At 37.7% G+C, this 14,669-nt stretch overlaps 1 protein-coding gene across 2 annotated transcripts in view; it reads right to left on the reverse strand.

The window, feature by feature from the left end:
• The window catches only part of SH3RF1 (SH3 domain containing ring finger 1), a 95,686-nt gene that overhangs the window by 35,508 nt on the left and 45,509 nt on the right, over positions 1-14,669 (reverse strand). For both annotated transcript variants that reach the window (XM_067297895.1, XM_067297894.1), the window contains exon 3: positions 1,326-1,601. In XM_067297895.1, coding sequence (XP_067153996.1) covers positions 1,326-1,601 — 276 coding nt within the window. The remainder of the gene's footprint in view (positions 1-1,325; positions 1,602-14,669) is intronic.

The following is a 14,669-nucleotide window of genomic DNA, read 5'->3' on the forward strand; positions in this document are numbered from 1 at the left end:
TGCCTCCACAGCACGCGGGTAATCAGAGAAGGCAGCACATGGAAAAGAACTGGTACAGAAGGCAGTTCATAATATGAACATGCAGCCTTTGCAACAGAAGCGGGCTCCAACCATTCCATTCCCTGTTTTGGTGGATTGCTGCTAACTATCTACAACTCATCTTGGTCATCTGAATTTGACCTTAGTAACAGACTTCCCACTACGTTCAGTCTGTTGTCTTCTATCAGCCTCCTCTTAAGTCCTAGCATTAAGCAACAGAACCTCAATCTTTTCACTTCTCAAGTGACTCATTACCCAACCTTCCTCAATGTTGTTTTCCTACTTATGTAAGAATGCTAGTAACTGATATGACTTCTCAGATATACTCTGAGCTTTTTTAAATATGGTTCTGAGAACGTTACATAAAAAGGTTTTACTAGCACATTAAACATTGCTCTCTTTATACTGAAATACATAATTATTTCATATAGAAGAACTTGGAAGCATATATCCATACAAGACTGTAGATTTAAAAAAAAAAAAAACACACACATAGTTTGCCAACAATTTAATCAAAATTCACAAGCTAATACCAATAATCCTTGATAGTGTTACTGTTCTGTGTAGCAAAAAACAGTCTGTCCATATGCATTTGCACTGGTTTCATGAAAAGAATTAAAGCCTTTTGCTTTTATGCTTTTAGCCATCCTTTCCATTTTAACAGCTGAAGGCAGAACAGAAACATTAGTTTACATTTCATCTTGTAACATTTTTGTGAAATCTGATAAGCTATCAGAAACTGAAAAAACAGCTCTGACTTCTATTAAAACCTGATTTCATTTTGTGCTTTGCAAGAGAGAAAGTTACAATAGCAATGAAGAAAGAAGAAATGTAATATTTTCCAAAAGGCAATTAGTAATATTAGAGAGTTCAGTAGTACTTTGTATCTAATAACTAGATCCTAAAAAGCCACTTACTAAAAGCAAAACTGAAAATTGATATCTACTTCAAAAATTAAAAATCAGTGTTTCTCTACAAGATGGAGTACATTTAATTCATAAGTTTATGTCTCAAACTGAGAACATTTAATAGTACAATTATGAAAAACTGCATTCTCAAAAATAAAACCTCAGAGAGAAATTATATGCAATTTACAAGGAGAAGAAAGGTAAGACTAGTGTATATAGGAGAAATACCTGTAGAATTATTGCCCTTGTTTTTTCATATTTGTGCAGATCCATCAAAAAAAACACGCAGACAAGACTATGGAACATTAGTCATACTAATTCTTAGCCAAGTCAATGAATAATAATTAAACTAAAATACTAACTTTACTTTGTTTTTACCTTTGCAAATGGTAAACAGTCTTTATCTGCTTCCTTGTCTTTTACTTCAAAGTCATAAAGTGCTTTGCACTGAGGCGGAGGTTGAGGTAAAGGTTTAATGATCTGAACAAAATTGGTAGGAAAAAAGCCATGGATGCCGTTGACTTCTCCATGATACCAATTTTCATCCACCTGTCGACGTAAAATGATGATGTCTCCTTTACTGAATTTAAGATCTCCAGGTTCTTTTCCCTCGTAGTTATACAATGCTTTGGCACATGGTAACTGAGGTACCCCCTAAAGAAGAAAAATAAATCATTAGAATTAGATATGTATTACTAAATAGGATTTATAAAACATTTTTGGGAAGACTATGAAAACAAATGCATAAAATTGCAAAGTAAAAATATCCACAATAAAATTATTTCTACTGATTTTACCCAAATATGTAAGAAAAGCTTGAGAACTGTATAATCTTAACATCCTTTTCTTTAAATTTCATGATGATTTTCAATAACCCTGAATTAATACTAGACAAAAAAGAGGCAAAACAAAAATGGTAATGTTTTGACCCTCATGTCCAAATTCATTAACTTCATCAGTTAAACAATTCAAAGATAATTACTGGAAAATATCCTGGCCAGAGCATTTGAGAGATCTAACAGAACAATGCTGCAAAGAAAAATATAGTACTATGATAACAAATTTTCTGTAAAACATTTAAGGCATGTTTTCTGCTTGTCTGACTTGCTTATTAATTTTTTCACCTTATCTGTTTCACAGGCACAGAATGCTAAGAATGAAGACATAATGGAAGTGTTTACCAGCTTGAAAAACAAATCTCACTTTATTAAAGACAATTTATTTTATCCTGGAACAACCCCTTTATTAATGCATTTTTAAACACAGCTAAAAAGAGTTACTTAAAAAAAAAAAAAACAGAAAAAAAATTCAGTTGATGTATATCCTTGGGATTTCTTCAGCTGATTCCTCTACAATGTCTGAAAACTATGAACAGTACCAGCTCTCTCAGCCTCTCCTTGTACAGCAGATGCTCCAGTCCCCTAAATCTTCTTTATGGCCCTTTGCTGGACTTGCTCCAGTATAGCCACGTCTGTCTTGAACTGGGGAGCCCAGAACTGGACACAGTACTCCAGATGGGGCCTCCCCAGGGCTGAGTAGAGGGGGAGAATCACCTCCCTCGACCTGCTGGCAACACTCTTCCTGATGCACCCCAGGATACCATTGGCCTTCTTGGCCACAAGGGCACATTGCTGCCTCATGCTTATCTTGGTGTCCACCAGCACTCCCAGGTCCTTCTCCGCAGAGCTGCTTTCCAGCAGGTCAACCCCCAGCCTGTACTGGTGACTGGGGTTATTCCTCCCCAGGTGCAGGACCCTGCACTTGCCTTTGTTGAACTTCATGAGGTTCCTCTCTGCCCACCTCTCCAGCCTGTCCAGGTCTCTCTGAATGGCAGCACAGCCCTCTGGTGTATCAGCCACTCCTCCCAGTTTTGTATTGTCGGCAAACTTGCTGAGGGTGCACTCTGTCCCTTCCTCCAGGTCATTGATGAAGAAGTTGAACAAGACTGGACCCAGTACTGACCCCTGGGGGACACCGCTAGCTACAGGCCTCCAACTAGACTCTGTGCCACTGATCACAACTCTCTGAGCTCTGCCATTCAGCCAGTTCTCAATCCACCTCACTGTCCACTCATCTAGCCCACACTTCCTGAGCTTGTCTATGAGGATGTTATGGGAGACAGTGTCAAAAGCCTTGCTGAAGTCAAGGGAGACAACATCCACTGCTCTCCCCTCATCTACCCAGCCAGTCATTCCATCATAGAAGGCTATCAGATTGGTTAAGTGTGATTTCCCCTTGGTTAATCCAGGCTGACAACTCCTGATCACCTTCTTATCCTGCAAATGCTTGGAAATCATAAACTGGAGTTCTACACGCAATATCTCAGGAGATACACAGTGCAAGGAAATTCTCAGAAGGAATTGCCACTTAAAGAGTCTGTCTTGTTAGTCAGAAGACAGAGTGCTTGATGATTTATTTCACACTTAACGGTTTAGATTTTGTCTTTCAATATAATCCAATTTATTTGGACACCCTTAACTTTTGTGCATGATTTTATAAACAGATTTCATGAATGGATAAATAATATCTTCAAGATTACCATATTTAATAGTCTACTGTCAATACCAAAAAGTCAAAGGATAACCATATATACAGGTACAGATGAATATGATTTACGTATGAATACAAATCACAGTTCCACCTATTGCATTCTGGGTGGGTACTTAATCTATTATATTAGCAGCTTTCGTACAGTCGTTCCCAACAGCTGTTGAGCTTCAGAATGATGCAAACAATATGTTTATTTAGATCACACTTAACTGCACTGGCCCACATTGTAAACAATACTGACATACTCTGTAGAAACCTGGATAGGGAAAAAGACTGTAATATATCAACTAAGGAATTTGCTGATCCTAACTGACTGAGCAGGACATTCAGGGACCAAAACAGAACATTTAAAAAACAAAACAAAAGTGTATGTGCTATCTTTTACTTCCACATGTTCAGCAGAGTAAAATGACAAGAAAATCAAGAGGCCCTGGGCATCAGTTCTTGGTAAGGGGGAGCCAGCTGGGCCTGCTCTTCTTGCAGAAGAGGTCTTTGCAGTTCTGATTCACACGACAAGAGAAACACTAGTTTGAGATAGAATGAAGAAAAAATTCATTGTAGGTACAGTAAGAAGAAAAAACAAAACCACCCCCCTCCACCTAGAAGAGGAAACGCTGCTTGCTGCCGCTGATTCCCTCTCCACCCTCCCAACTCCGCCCTCCACATTCCCCACATTAAATAAAAATGATTCTACTCCATAATTTCAAGAAGGAATTTCAAGTTCAGGGAATTAAGCACTTGTTCGCAGGCAGACTGTCAATGATTAAGGATAAACGGTTAAACGACCCGGAAGAGAAACAAAGCAAATGACTTTTCCTCCAGTACATGCAAAGGCCAAAGTCAGAGCAACTGGGGGTGATTGGGGAGGGCTCTCCTGCAGCTGCACCGTCTCCAGGCCCCCGACAGCACATCTGCACACTCCCCATCCGAGCAACCGGGGCCTTTCCGGCCACTGCGTCTAACAGCTTCAGCCTTCGGTCTGCCTCTCTGCCTGTTCCCCAGGAGAGAAGGCCATGAAGATATGCTGAGCCAGAGTTTACTTTTCATTTTGAGCCTCTCACTTGGCTAAACATGAAAGGAAGGCTTTAGAAGAAAAAGTTCGCAGCCTACCCTTAGGTTTACAGCTACCATTTACCCTAGCAGCTCTTTGAGAAAGAAAACAAAAACAAAAAAACTCTAAAAAAAATATAAAAAAACAAAACAAAATAAAAAAACTCTAGAAACCATTTTAGGAAATTAAAACATAAAATCCCAAAAGATACCACACAAAATAAGATTTCTTAGCATTATTTCCTCAGTTATTCTTACACATAAATACTTGAACTTCTAATGCCACTGCTTATATACAAGTCACTTAAATTCATTTTTTAGCTAAGACATGGATACACATACATTTCACATGTGAGATTCCTTTAAAGAAATAAAATTAGTAATATCTGATGACATCAAAACCAACAATGTAACAAGAATATGGAAAAGCGCATATGCATGCATATATATATATGACTAGAGACTAGGCTGAGGTAGAGTTCTCCCAACCCAGGTATTTCATCTCAGAAACCTACAGCATTTGATTTATATTTTGTCTTTAGTCATCTCATTTATAACTTTTTTTCTTCTTTTGTTTTTTTTTAAATGGACAATATGCAACTGTATGTATTTTTCATAAGATTAAGCCAAGATAAACTTATGCCAGCACAGAAATACGAGATCTGACTTCCTTTTAAAATGAGCAGAAGCCCAAATGTAAAAATGCTTAAACTGGCATAAAACAGGGTTCATTGTATAGCTTATTTCACTTGTAGAACCAGAATAAGCTAAAGTAGCAAATACACCCCCTTTCTCCCCCCCCCCGAAACGTGCATACCCCCCTCCAAGGCGATGAATTCAGCAGGCACAGGGTCAGCTGCACCTTTGTTGCCTTTCACAGCTCCCTCGCTGCTGTGCTGCTGCTTTTCCCTCTGCCAAGCAGAGAACTGCACTGTTCTGCTGCTGTTATAATGGGACCTGGGCTTCCCGGCTCCCTGCGAACCGGCTGAATTTGCCCAGAGTATCTATCCAATTCTCACCTATTTCAGATTCCCAGAGCCTCAGTTTTTTCAAGAAGCCAGGCAGCTGTCTTGCAGAAGTACTGCTCATTTTCACGGAAGGACAGACGAAAAAGATTTCTGGAACTGTTTATATGCAAAAGCAAAGCTCTAACAGCCTCCAAAAAAGCTCAGACCCCTCAGCAGCAGTTTGTATCTCTAGTTTTTGTTAAATAATCCCTGACTTTCCTGAGAGCAAGTCTCTCTCTAAACTGAGGAACAATTTTTTGACGCATTTGATCAAGAGGGTCTTCAATTATCACCAGCTCTTCGCAATTTTATTACAGTAAAGGCAGAGAAATGATTTGCCTTCAACTGTTTTTTTCTTATTTCCTTCTCCATATCGTTCCTTTCCTAAACTGAACCAGTTACAAATAACCAGGATGAGCAAGTAATTATTACAGAACACCTACAATGACACAGCAATCACAAATTCAATAATTCTAGTACTGTGGAGCTACTTTTACCAGTACGGCATATTTTTTCCAAAGAGCCAGTACTTTAAAACATAACTTGGTCGCCAATAAAAGCTGCCTTTACACAGAAAGGTGTTTGTTAATATGCTGTAGTAACTATATCAGCCAACTTGTTTGCAAGACAGTTTTGGATTGAGTGATTTTTTTTCCCCCACATACAATCTCTAGTATGTGTAGGTATATCCGAGATTTCATTTCAGGCTGCCATTCAAAAGCCTTTTCAAATACAGTATTGCTTCTCTTAAGCACCTAGTCCCTTCTCCTTCACCTTGTTACTTCTTGACTCAGATCTTCCCATTGCATTAGTGGTCTTTTTTTTTTTTTTTTTTTTTAAAGAATCTCCAAGCAATCCTTGACTGTATTTTTCCTTTCTCACCTTCTACGGCTTTTACTGAGCTGCCCAGCTCTATGTGAAAAAACATCCCATTTTGTACCTACAGTTTTTGCATCTCTCATCTTGCCAGCTCCAACACCTGCTTTTAAGTTTTAACTTAAAATCATCTTATCTGTTCTGGTTTGCACTGCCATTTCTTTTGTTTCAGTCTCCTTTGTTCTTTCTGTACTTGCATTTAAGTTTTCATGTATTTTGAGACACGGAGCTTATAAGAATACTTTACTGAAGACTTTCTTAAACTGCTTACATGAATATACGTGAATAGGATTTTCTTCTAAAGGAAAGAAACATGCTCACTATGTTAAGCTATACATACACTGCTTTCATCTGAACAGATTAAATATTCTGTTTTACTGAACACACCCACCTACAGGCTTTAACATTTGAAACTGTAAATCTCTCCATTTGTTTTTTAGAGTTCCAGAATTCAAAGGGTCTCAGTAATCCAAGAACAACATTAAACGTTGGCTCCCGGCATTTATTTTGCTCATCTATGGAATGATATAAAGAAAGGCAGATTTGTTCAAAGAAAGGCTAGAACTGAAGTGTTATTAATCTACACCTAACACTGAATCGTTAGTGCAATCAGCTGTACATGCTTACTTTATCATCCGAACTTTCCTGGAAGACCGAAGACCGCAGAGGTCATCAGTGCAAATCAAATGATTTTCAGTTGCAGAGCTTCTAAGGTATCTTTTACATGAATGCTAAAAATGAGAGATGCCTCTATGTCAGAAGGTGGCATCAGGTTGTCAGTATACTGTAGCAACCACACAAAAATCTCTTCGGTATTATCTGGTATGACTTGCTATTGCCCTACTGAATACAATGAAACAGTATGTGACAGTTGACTCTTAGGACAGTTTACTAGATGAAGGAAGTGAGCAACATTAATGTTTATTTATTTATTTTTATTATTTCCTAATGGTTTATTTGTACTAAATTTCATTGTCCTCAGTATAATTACACAGTAAATAACCACATATTTGACTTAAAACAGTAAGAAGATTTGTAATTTTGAAATGCCATATTTAAATTTTATATTTGTTTAGCCTCAACTTAGTACAATTTGATTTTAATAAAAGGGGGGTTTTTTAAATCAAAAAAGGAGAAACTGTATCAAGAGGACAGCAGTTAGTCAAATTATAGCTTGCTAGACAGACTAGATTTGAAACCTATCTATGTGCACTTAAAAGTGACCTGCATAACAATAGTAATTTTGAAGAAAATTTATTTAAGGAAAAAAAAATAGGGTGCAGTATAAAAACTGAAATAAAACCAACATATTTGTTACAGTTTTGGAGCAGCTGAACAACTGCATCTATAACCAGTAGATTTAGGTTCCTGGTATATGAAAGAAAGGGGCAACATTTGTATAACCATTTAACCCAACCATCAGGTTAAAGTTTATTCAGCAGACCTGCAAAGCTTCTCTGCTGCTAGCTACCTTTATTATAGAAAATTTTAGGTTCTCTCTGTACTAGTGCTTATACTTGATAGCCTAGACCAGTACTAGCTCTACAGGTAAGAGATGTCATATCAGAACACTATTAAAGCCTGGTTTTAATTTCCTGGTTTCGGTCACCTAGCGCAGATTAGAGTTACTAGCATTCCTAGATCCCTTTGACTACCCAACTCTTCTGAGCTCTGGATCAGCTAATTTTGCCCTTGCTAACTTCCCAGGGGAGGCTCAGAAATTCCCTGTATTTTGTAAGGGAAGGGTAGCTCCTCCCCAGACTTAAACATCATTTTTATATGAACTTTTGAGGTAAGCTATCAATAGCCACTAAAAGTGATCAAGCCAGTTTATGAAAGTCCTTTTTGCTTCCTCTGTCTCAACTGCTTTTACCATACATTGGAAGAAAACAGTTTGGCATTTTTTCTAGTCTGATGTCAAGAAATAAATACAAGGTTGTTTAATGCAAGTACAAGAAAGTCTCTCACACAAAGCTGTTTTGAAATTAAAAGCTGGAATACAGTAGAACAAAAAGAATTCAAAAATGTTGCCTGAAGGCCTAAACAATCAGACTAATAATAGGGAAGGTCAGAGAGGGACATTCGCAAAGCTTCCTAAAGGCAGCTGCTCTAGGCACTGCCCTCGCAATACTTGAGTTTTCAATGCTTTCGTAATGAAGAAATGAGCTGCTTCTGAATGCCAGCTTTTCTGCTTTGCCTATCAGAAATCCAGAACTCTCAGCTATTTACTTTTGCAGATTTTGTTAGATAAAGAAATTTTGAACACTTTCCACTAAACTAAGCCCTGAAAACAACCAGAGAAGTAAGCAAAAAGCAGGAAAAAGTGAAAAGAAGAAAATAATTATGCTCTGCACATTGTATGTCCCCAATTATTTTAATTATATGTACTTGACAGGTCAAAGACTGGTTCCCTCTTGGGGGAGCGGGGAACAAATAAATAAAAATGTGAAAATCACTCTGTGGAAAAGTCAAACTTCAGAAAGCCTGGGAAGATAACTGTTAGAATGCAAAAGAGAATTTGGGTCTCTATTCCTATTGCTTTTCAATAGGAAGCCAAAGAGTATTAGACAATTTTTTAAGTTCTTAAAAACATTTTGAGTCATTGTTTACGACAAACACATTTTATTTGGAGAAGAAAAAAAAACTTTGTAAGAACATAAACAAAACCTTAAAGAGTACATTAGGCAGAGATGAGATACTTATATAAAATAATTCTCTCCAACAGCAAAGAAAGATTTGCTTTAAGTCTGCTTTTATAAGCCATTACACCAACATCACTGGACAGTCTGAAAATGCTGTTAATCTTACGGGTTTTCTCTTGGTATGTTATGACTGGTTGGCATTTGACATCCCTATAAAACTGTTAATTTTTCTTGTTCCGAAGCCACTTAAAAGAATACAGCGGCAGGAGTGAGAATCTGCTAATCTCTTTAAGCTCATCAAGCTGTTAGGCAACGTAATTATTCTTTGGCAGAATATTTCATTCCATTTCACTTAAACTCTTTTACCAGTAGCTTTTTCAATGCATTCCGTTTCCATGTAATGTCAGCTATGACTTCTGAAACCAGAAAACTGCATACCCCAGCAAGAAAGACACCCACATGTCATGGCAAGCCGGTATGCAGAGGAGCAGTACAGTTGTGAGCCTGGGTAGTAGGACTTTCAAGTCCTACTCCAAACTGCTACTAACTAGTTATATAATCCCCAAACAAGTCACAACATGGGGACGGTTTTTAAAATTTATTCAGTGCTGCCCAACCATATCCAATTTGCCAAAATGAAAATCTCTACAGACTTCCAAATTTACAGAGCTAGGTCAACACTAAATGCTTCAGCAAGTCTTGCTGTCTCTGCTTTCTCCGTTTCTGAAAACACCAGAAGCTCACCTCACAGGTATCAGCTCATCTTCACAAAGAACACCTGGACAACGGCCCTTGTCTCAAAACAACCAACATCATCTACTGCACGTAGACGCAGTCGTTGATAGACCCATTGGTGCACTTTTATTTTTCTAGCTAGCTTGGGAAATCATTTATCCTTATAACCATAAGGCAAAAGACAGTTTTTGGATTAAAAAGAAAAAGTGAATCAAAAGGAAAATGTAGACAGAAAAAAAGCAAACAAAAAAATTATCACATAGAATAAAGTATATGAAGGTCAAGAGCCTCTCAAAGAATTGGGAAAACATTTAGAAATAACACATCTCATTTAATGCATTATTTAACCTAATCCAGAACTATTTGATTATTCAAAATACCAAATCACTAGGTAGTACTTCTATGTTTAGTAAGAAGCTTCGTTTTATCTTGTAACCCAGTAAGCACCTTTAATAACTATTCACTCCCCCATTCCAAATCTATTAATGGAAGTGTGACAACTTTCCCATGCCAATACGGATATTTCTTGCTTTTTTCTTTTTTAACTTTAATTGTTTCCATAAAATCACAAAATATTAACTACAGAAGGGGCAAAAAAACCTCTGAAAACTATCAAAATACAGTGGCAGACCACATTTGAGTGTTACGTTCTTTTCATAAATGCATTCTTACCTGGCTATTATCTTCCCTTTTCACTCTCCATTTCAGTTTCCACATAAATTGGAAATTACGCATACCCATCTTTGGCAACCTTTGCTGCTGCCTAAATGTGTACTTACCCTACTAATACTGATACCTGGAATTTATTCTCCCTATCAAAAGCCATACATGCAATTGCACAAACAGCCAAATACCTAATTCCCAAATGGGATGTGTGCCATTTCCAGCTCCAAGTCCAAATTAAATAGAAGTTTTCACACAGGCCAAAAATAGCCTTCTTTCCCATTAGCTACCTCCCATTAAGCCAGAGACACCAGTCCTCCTCCGTGTACCTTGCCAGAAACAAAGCACCAATATACACCCAGTATCACTAAAATAAAGTATTATTCATGAACAGAATACAGGTTTATCATTTGGTATCTGTCCTACAAATAGAACAGCTGTCTAAGAAATGCACCATACAACAAGTTTTGATCAGAAAAAAAAACTATTAATCCAATAAAACATTCACAAAACACCATATTCCCATAATCCATATAACCAGTATGGCAGACATTTTATATGACAGCTGGTGAGAATTTCTGCAGCATATATGGTAGCTGATGGAGATATAGGGGCATAGTCAACATCAGCCTCCGAGAAAGGAACCATTTTACAATGGTGAGAAACATCCCCCTTCTCCATTGTTATTAAAGTCTCTCTTTTTTTTTTTTTCTTTTAATCACAAAAGCTTACTGCATTAGAAGGAAATCAAAGGTGGTCTACGTAACTCCAGAGGGTATTGTCAAGATCTAGAAGAGATCCCATTATTAATGTGCTACTACCAGGTGCTCTGCTGGAGCAGTGGTCAGAAACAAGTAGCAATACATGTCCTCCACCAGTCCTAGCATGACTAATCAGAAGACAACTCTTCCATTTTTGCATTAAACATAAGCTATTAATATTGGAAAAGCAGATACCTGTTTTATTGATCACATTTCAAATTCTCTCTGAGAAATCTGAGCTTTATAGCACTGCTTTACAAAACACATTCAGTTTGCTTGCTTTACAAAGAAGTTAATTTACCTAATGCAGAGGATTGAAACACTTGATTTAATCAACACGTCACTGAAATACAGAAGGCCCTGTCCCTACTTCAAGGAGCAGTATCAAAAGCTCCTGAGGGTTTAATCAGCAATGTAAAAAAATGTAGAACAATACAGAGCATTACTCTAATTTCTTTTTTCTTAACTTTGGAATATGAACATAAACAAGTTTTGCTCATTGCAATGTGAAAATGAGCATGTTTACTTGTTGCACCAAGAAAAGGAGAGGTAATTCCAGGTGTAAAGACACATTACACAAAGCTGGGAGGGGGCGGGGGGAGCAGTGTGAAATTGCCAAGAGCAGCTTTTACTGAGCTTTGAAGCTGAGGAGTTTGAACACGATACAGAAGGAGCAAAGCCAGCAAATGACTCTGAACAAGGGAGTGACTTTGCACAATTATTCTCGGTGAGATCAGCGCGAAGAAATGTTCCTTTAATCTCTCAAATACTCTGCTGCCAAAAACGGGGCAATGGGAGAAAACAGTGTTGCAGATGAAGAGCCTGACGTATTTTTTGAAGAATACCTATCAAGCTTGACAGGCATGACTTTTTATCTGAGCATGTTTTGCTTTCCATTATGTTCAAGTATTAATATATTCCCTGCCAAAACAGTGCAAGATCTGAAATTAAAGACTCTGTCAATGATATAAAAAAGTAATAACACACAGCTCTCCTATTTGAATTTGATTTTTAAAAAATTAAGAGAACATTGAACATTTTATTACTTTACAGGAAAATGTCTTGTAGGTTTATTTCCTGACAATTTCACTATTTCATAAATGTTCAGGTGCTTTTCCAATTTTCTGGACTAATAACTTCCTTCTAAGGTATCACATGCAAACTCTTTTCGCCAGGAACTGGAGGAACTTTTGCTAAGTTTGCTTGGGAACCAATAGCATGTCTCCTTTTCCTGAAAACCTTTTGGAGCCAAGTTAATTGGCTTTAACATATGGACTTGAAATAGCCCCTTGCCTACTGTGGAAAGAAAACGTGCTAATTTCAGCTGTCTCTAATATACAGAAATATATGTAATCTGCACGCGCAGAGTAAATTACAAGCTTCATTTGCTGTTCATTTTTACTTAATCTTTAAATTTCTCTTGCCTCAAAACTTCCTGGAACAAAATTTTTATTTCAAAACATTTTATGATATTCTATTTGAAGCAGCTGTTTGGCCTTTTTAAAAAGGCAACCAATCCTAGCTGAATTATGCATTTTTTGTAAAATAAATGTTCCTGCATGCTCGTCATTATGACAAAAGGCTGACTGAGCACAGAAGAACGTTACATTAACATTCATCTCTTGTGCAGTGACAAGCTACAGTTTGCCCCTCACATATATTTCAGCCAGACTGTAAAAGTAGACAAGCAGCCTGGCTAAAACAAGCCTTCTTCTGCACATAGTACTGCTAAAACAGACGCAAATCCATAAATATATTGAAACAGAGAGCACTATTTCACTAAATCTGATAAATACCTTGCATATTTGCTCAAAAGATTATACTTGAGCATGACGGTATTAGTGTAGAACACAAAACTAAGCTGCCTGTCTTGAGTTCAGTTAGGTCTGAATTGGTGCATGGACATATCTTCCACCACCACACTTCCTTTTGCTGTCCTTGCACCTCCAGAAGCCCTTCTTGCTGGCCTTCACAACCCCCACCAGTTTCAATTCTGCCCGAATTCTGGCTTTCTTAATCCCACTCCTATCCGCTCATGCTTTCTGCATTGCTCCAGTATAGTCTGTCCCCACTTCTGCTGTCCCCAGCTTGTTTTTGGAAATGGAGCTCAGCTTGGCGAACTGACCTCCTCCAGCCTGCTCGACCTCTGTGCAGTGGCCTGCGCTGCCCCCCTATCTGGGGCTCCTCGAATAGCCAGCATCTCTCCTGGGCCCTGACACGACTCTGTTACCATAGCCAGCAAACACATTCCCAGAAGACAATTCCTACCTGGGACTACTGCTGTAAAGTATTGTAGAAAAGTAGATTTCACTTTTTCAGTTTACTAGCACCTTAATCCACTAACAGTTTCCACTGATTTTCAGAGGAAGCTAATTCTTAAGGTATTAAACCCATTTACTTCAGCAGAACTTGGCCAAATTCTCTCCCAAGTTGCCTAGCTCTAGAATGTCCTTAATTGCATAGGTGTGCTTAAATTTTACAGTAACGGTCTGTTAAAATACATCAAAGCCTCTCATTATTCTCAAAATCTCTCATTATCCATATATGCTCCATGATGGGAGGCTGGAAGAGTTACTTAAGGGGTACCTAAAGTAGAAGTGGATCTTTCAGGATAGACGTGAAAGGATTTTCCATTTTACTTTCAAATGCAGTTGTTTGTACAAGCTTTTATTATTATTATTATTTTTTAAGCAGTACAGGTGAACAAAAGGTAAGAAATGCTAAGAAATTAGAGGTTTACATTTAAAAGATGACCTGTTCCCCTCTCAGTACTTTACCACAAAAAAATTACCAAAATGTCAATCCAAGGAGGTCTGTTCAGTCTGCATGTGCTTGCAGAGGTTCTGCTCCCCCAGTCCATTTGGACTGTTGACACTGTAGTATTAGCTGGTTGCAACAAACAAACAGAACAGATTTCATGCTGCCACACCAGCTAGAAGCATTTTAACTACTTAAATGAATGGTCTTTCACCAACTGTATTTGCATTCACTCAGGAAAGAAAAGGAATTCTAAAAATAACATATCAATTATTAGTCTGCTGTGTTAGCACAGATTAAACCTGCGATTTCAGGTGGGAATCCTTGCCCCTCCTTTTTGTATTTAGTAGACACTGCCTTGAAATGGTAAGCTTTGAGTGTTATATGCCATATGCAGAAAAGCCTCTTCTTCAAAGTCATCCTCTATTTCATAATATACATCCTTTCTATTTCAAATGGCAAATTAATACTGGTTCTACCCTGTTGTTGTACAAGTTCTTCTAAAAACCCTTTGTCACTCCAAGTGTTATGAGAGCTTTATAGTCTTTTGTAAAACAAAGTCTGAAATAACTCTTGGACTTGTACCACAACTTACCAGTCTATATATCTATAAAAGACAAATTTACACAAATTTCTAAAACTTTTTTACTCCCAAATACTTGAAAAAGCTGAAGAAGGTAA

Source organism: Apteryx mantelli, chromosome 5 (genome assembly GCF_036417845.1).
Source record: "Apteryx mantelli isolate bAptMan1 chromosome 5, bAptMan1.hap1, whole genome shotgun sequence".
NCBI classification, from domain to species: domain Eukaryota; kingdom Metazoa; phylum Chordata; class Aves; order Apterygiformes; family Apterygidae; genus Apteryx; species Apteryx mantelli.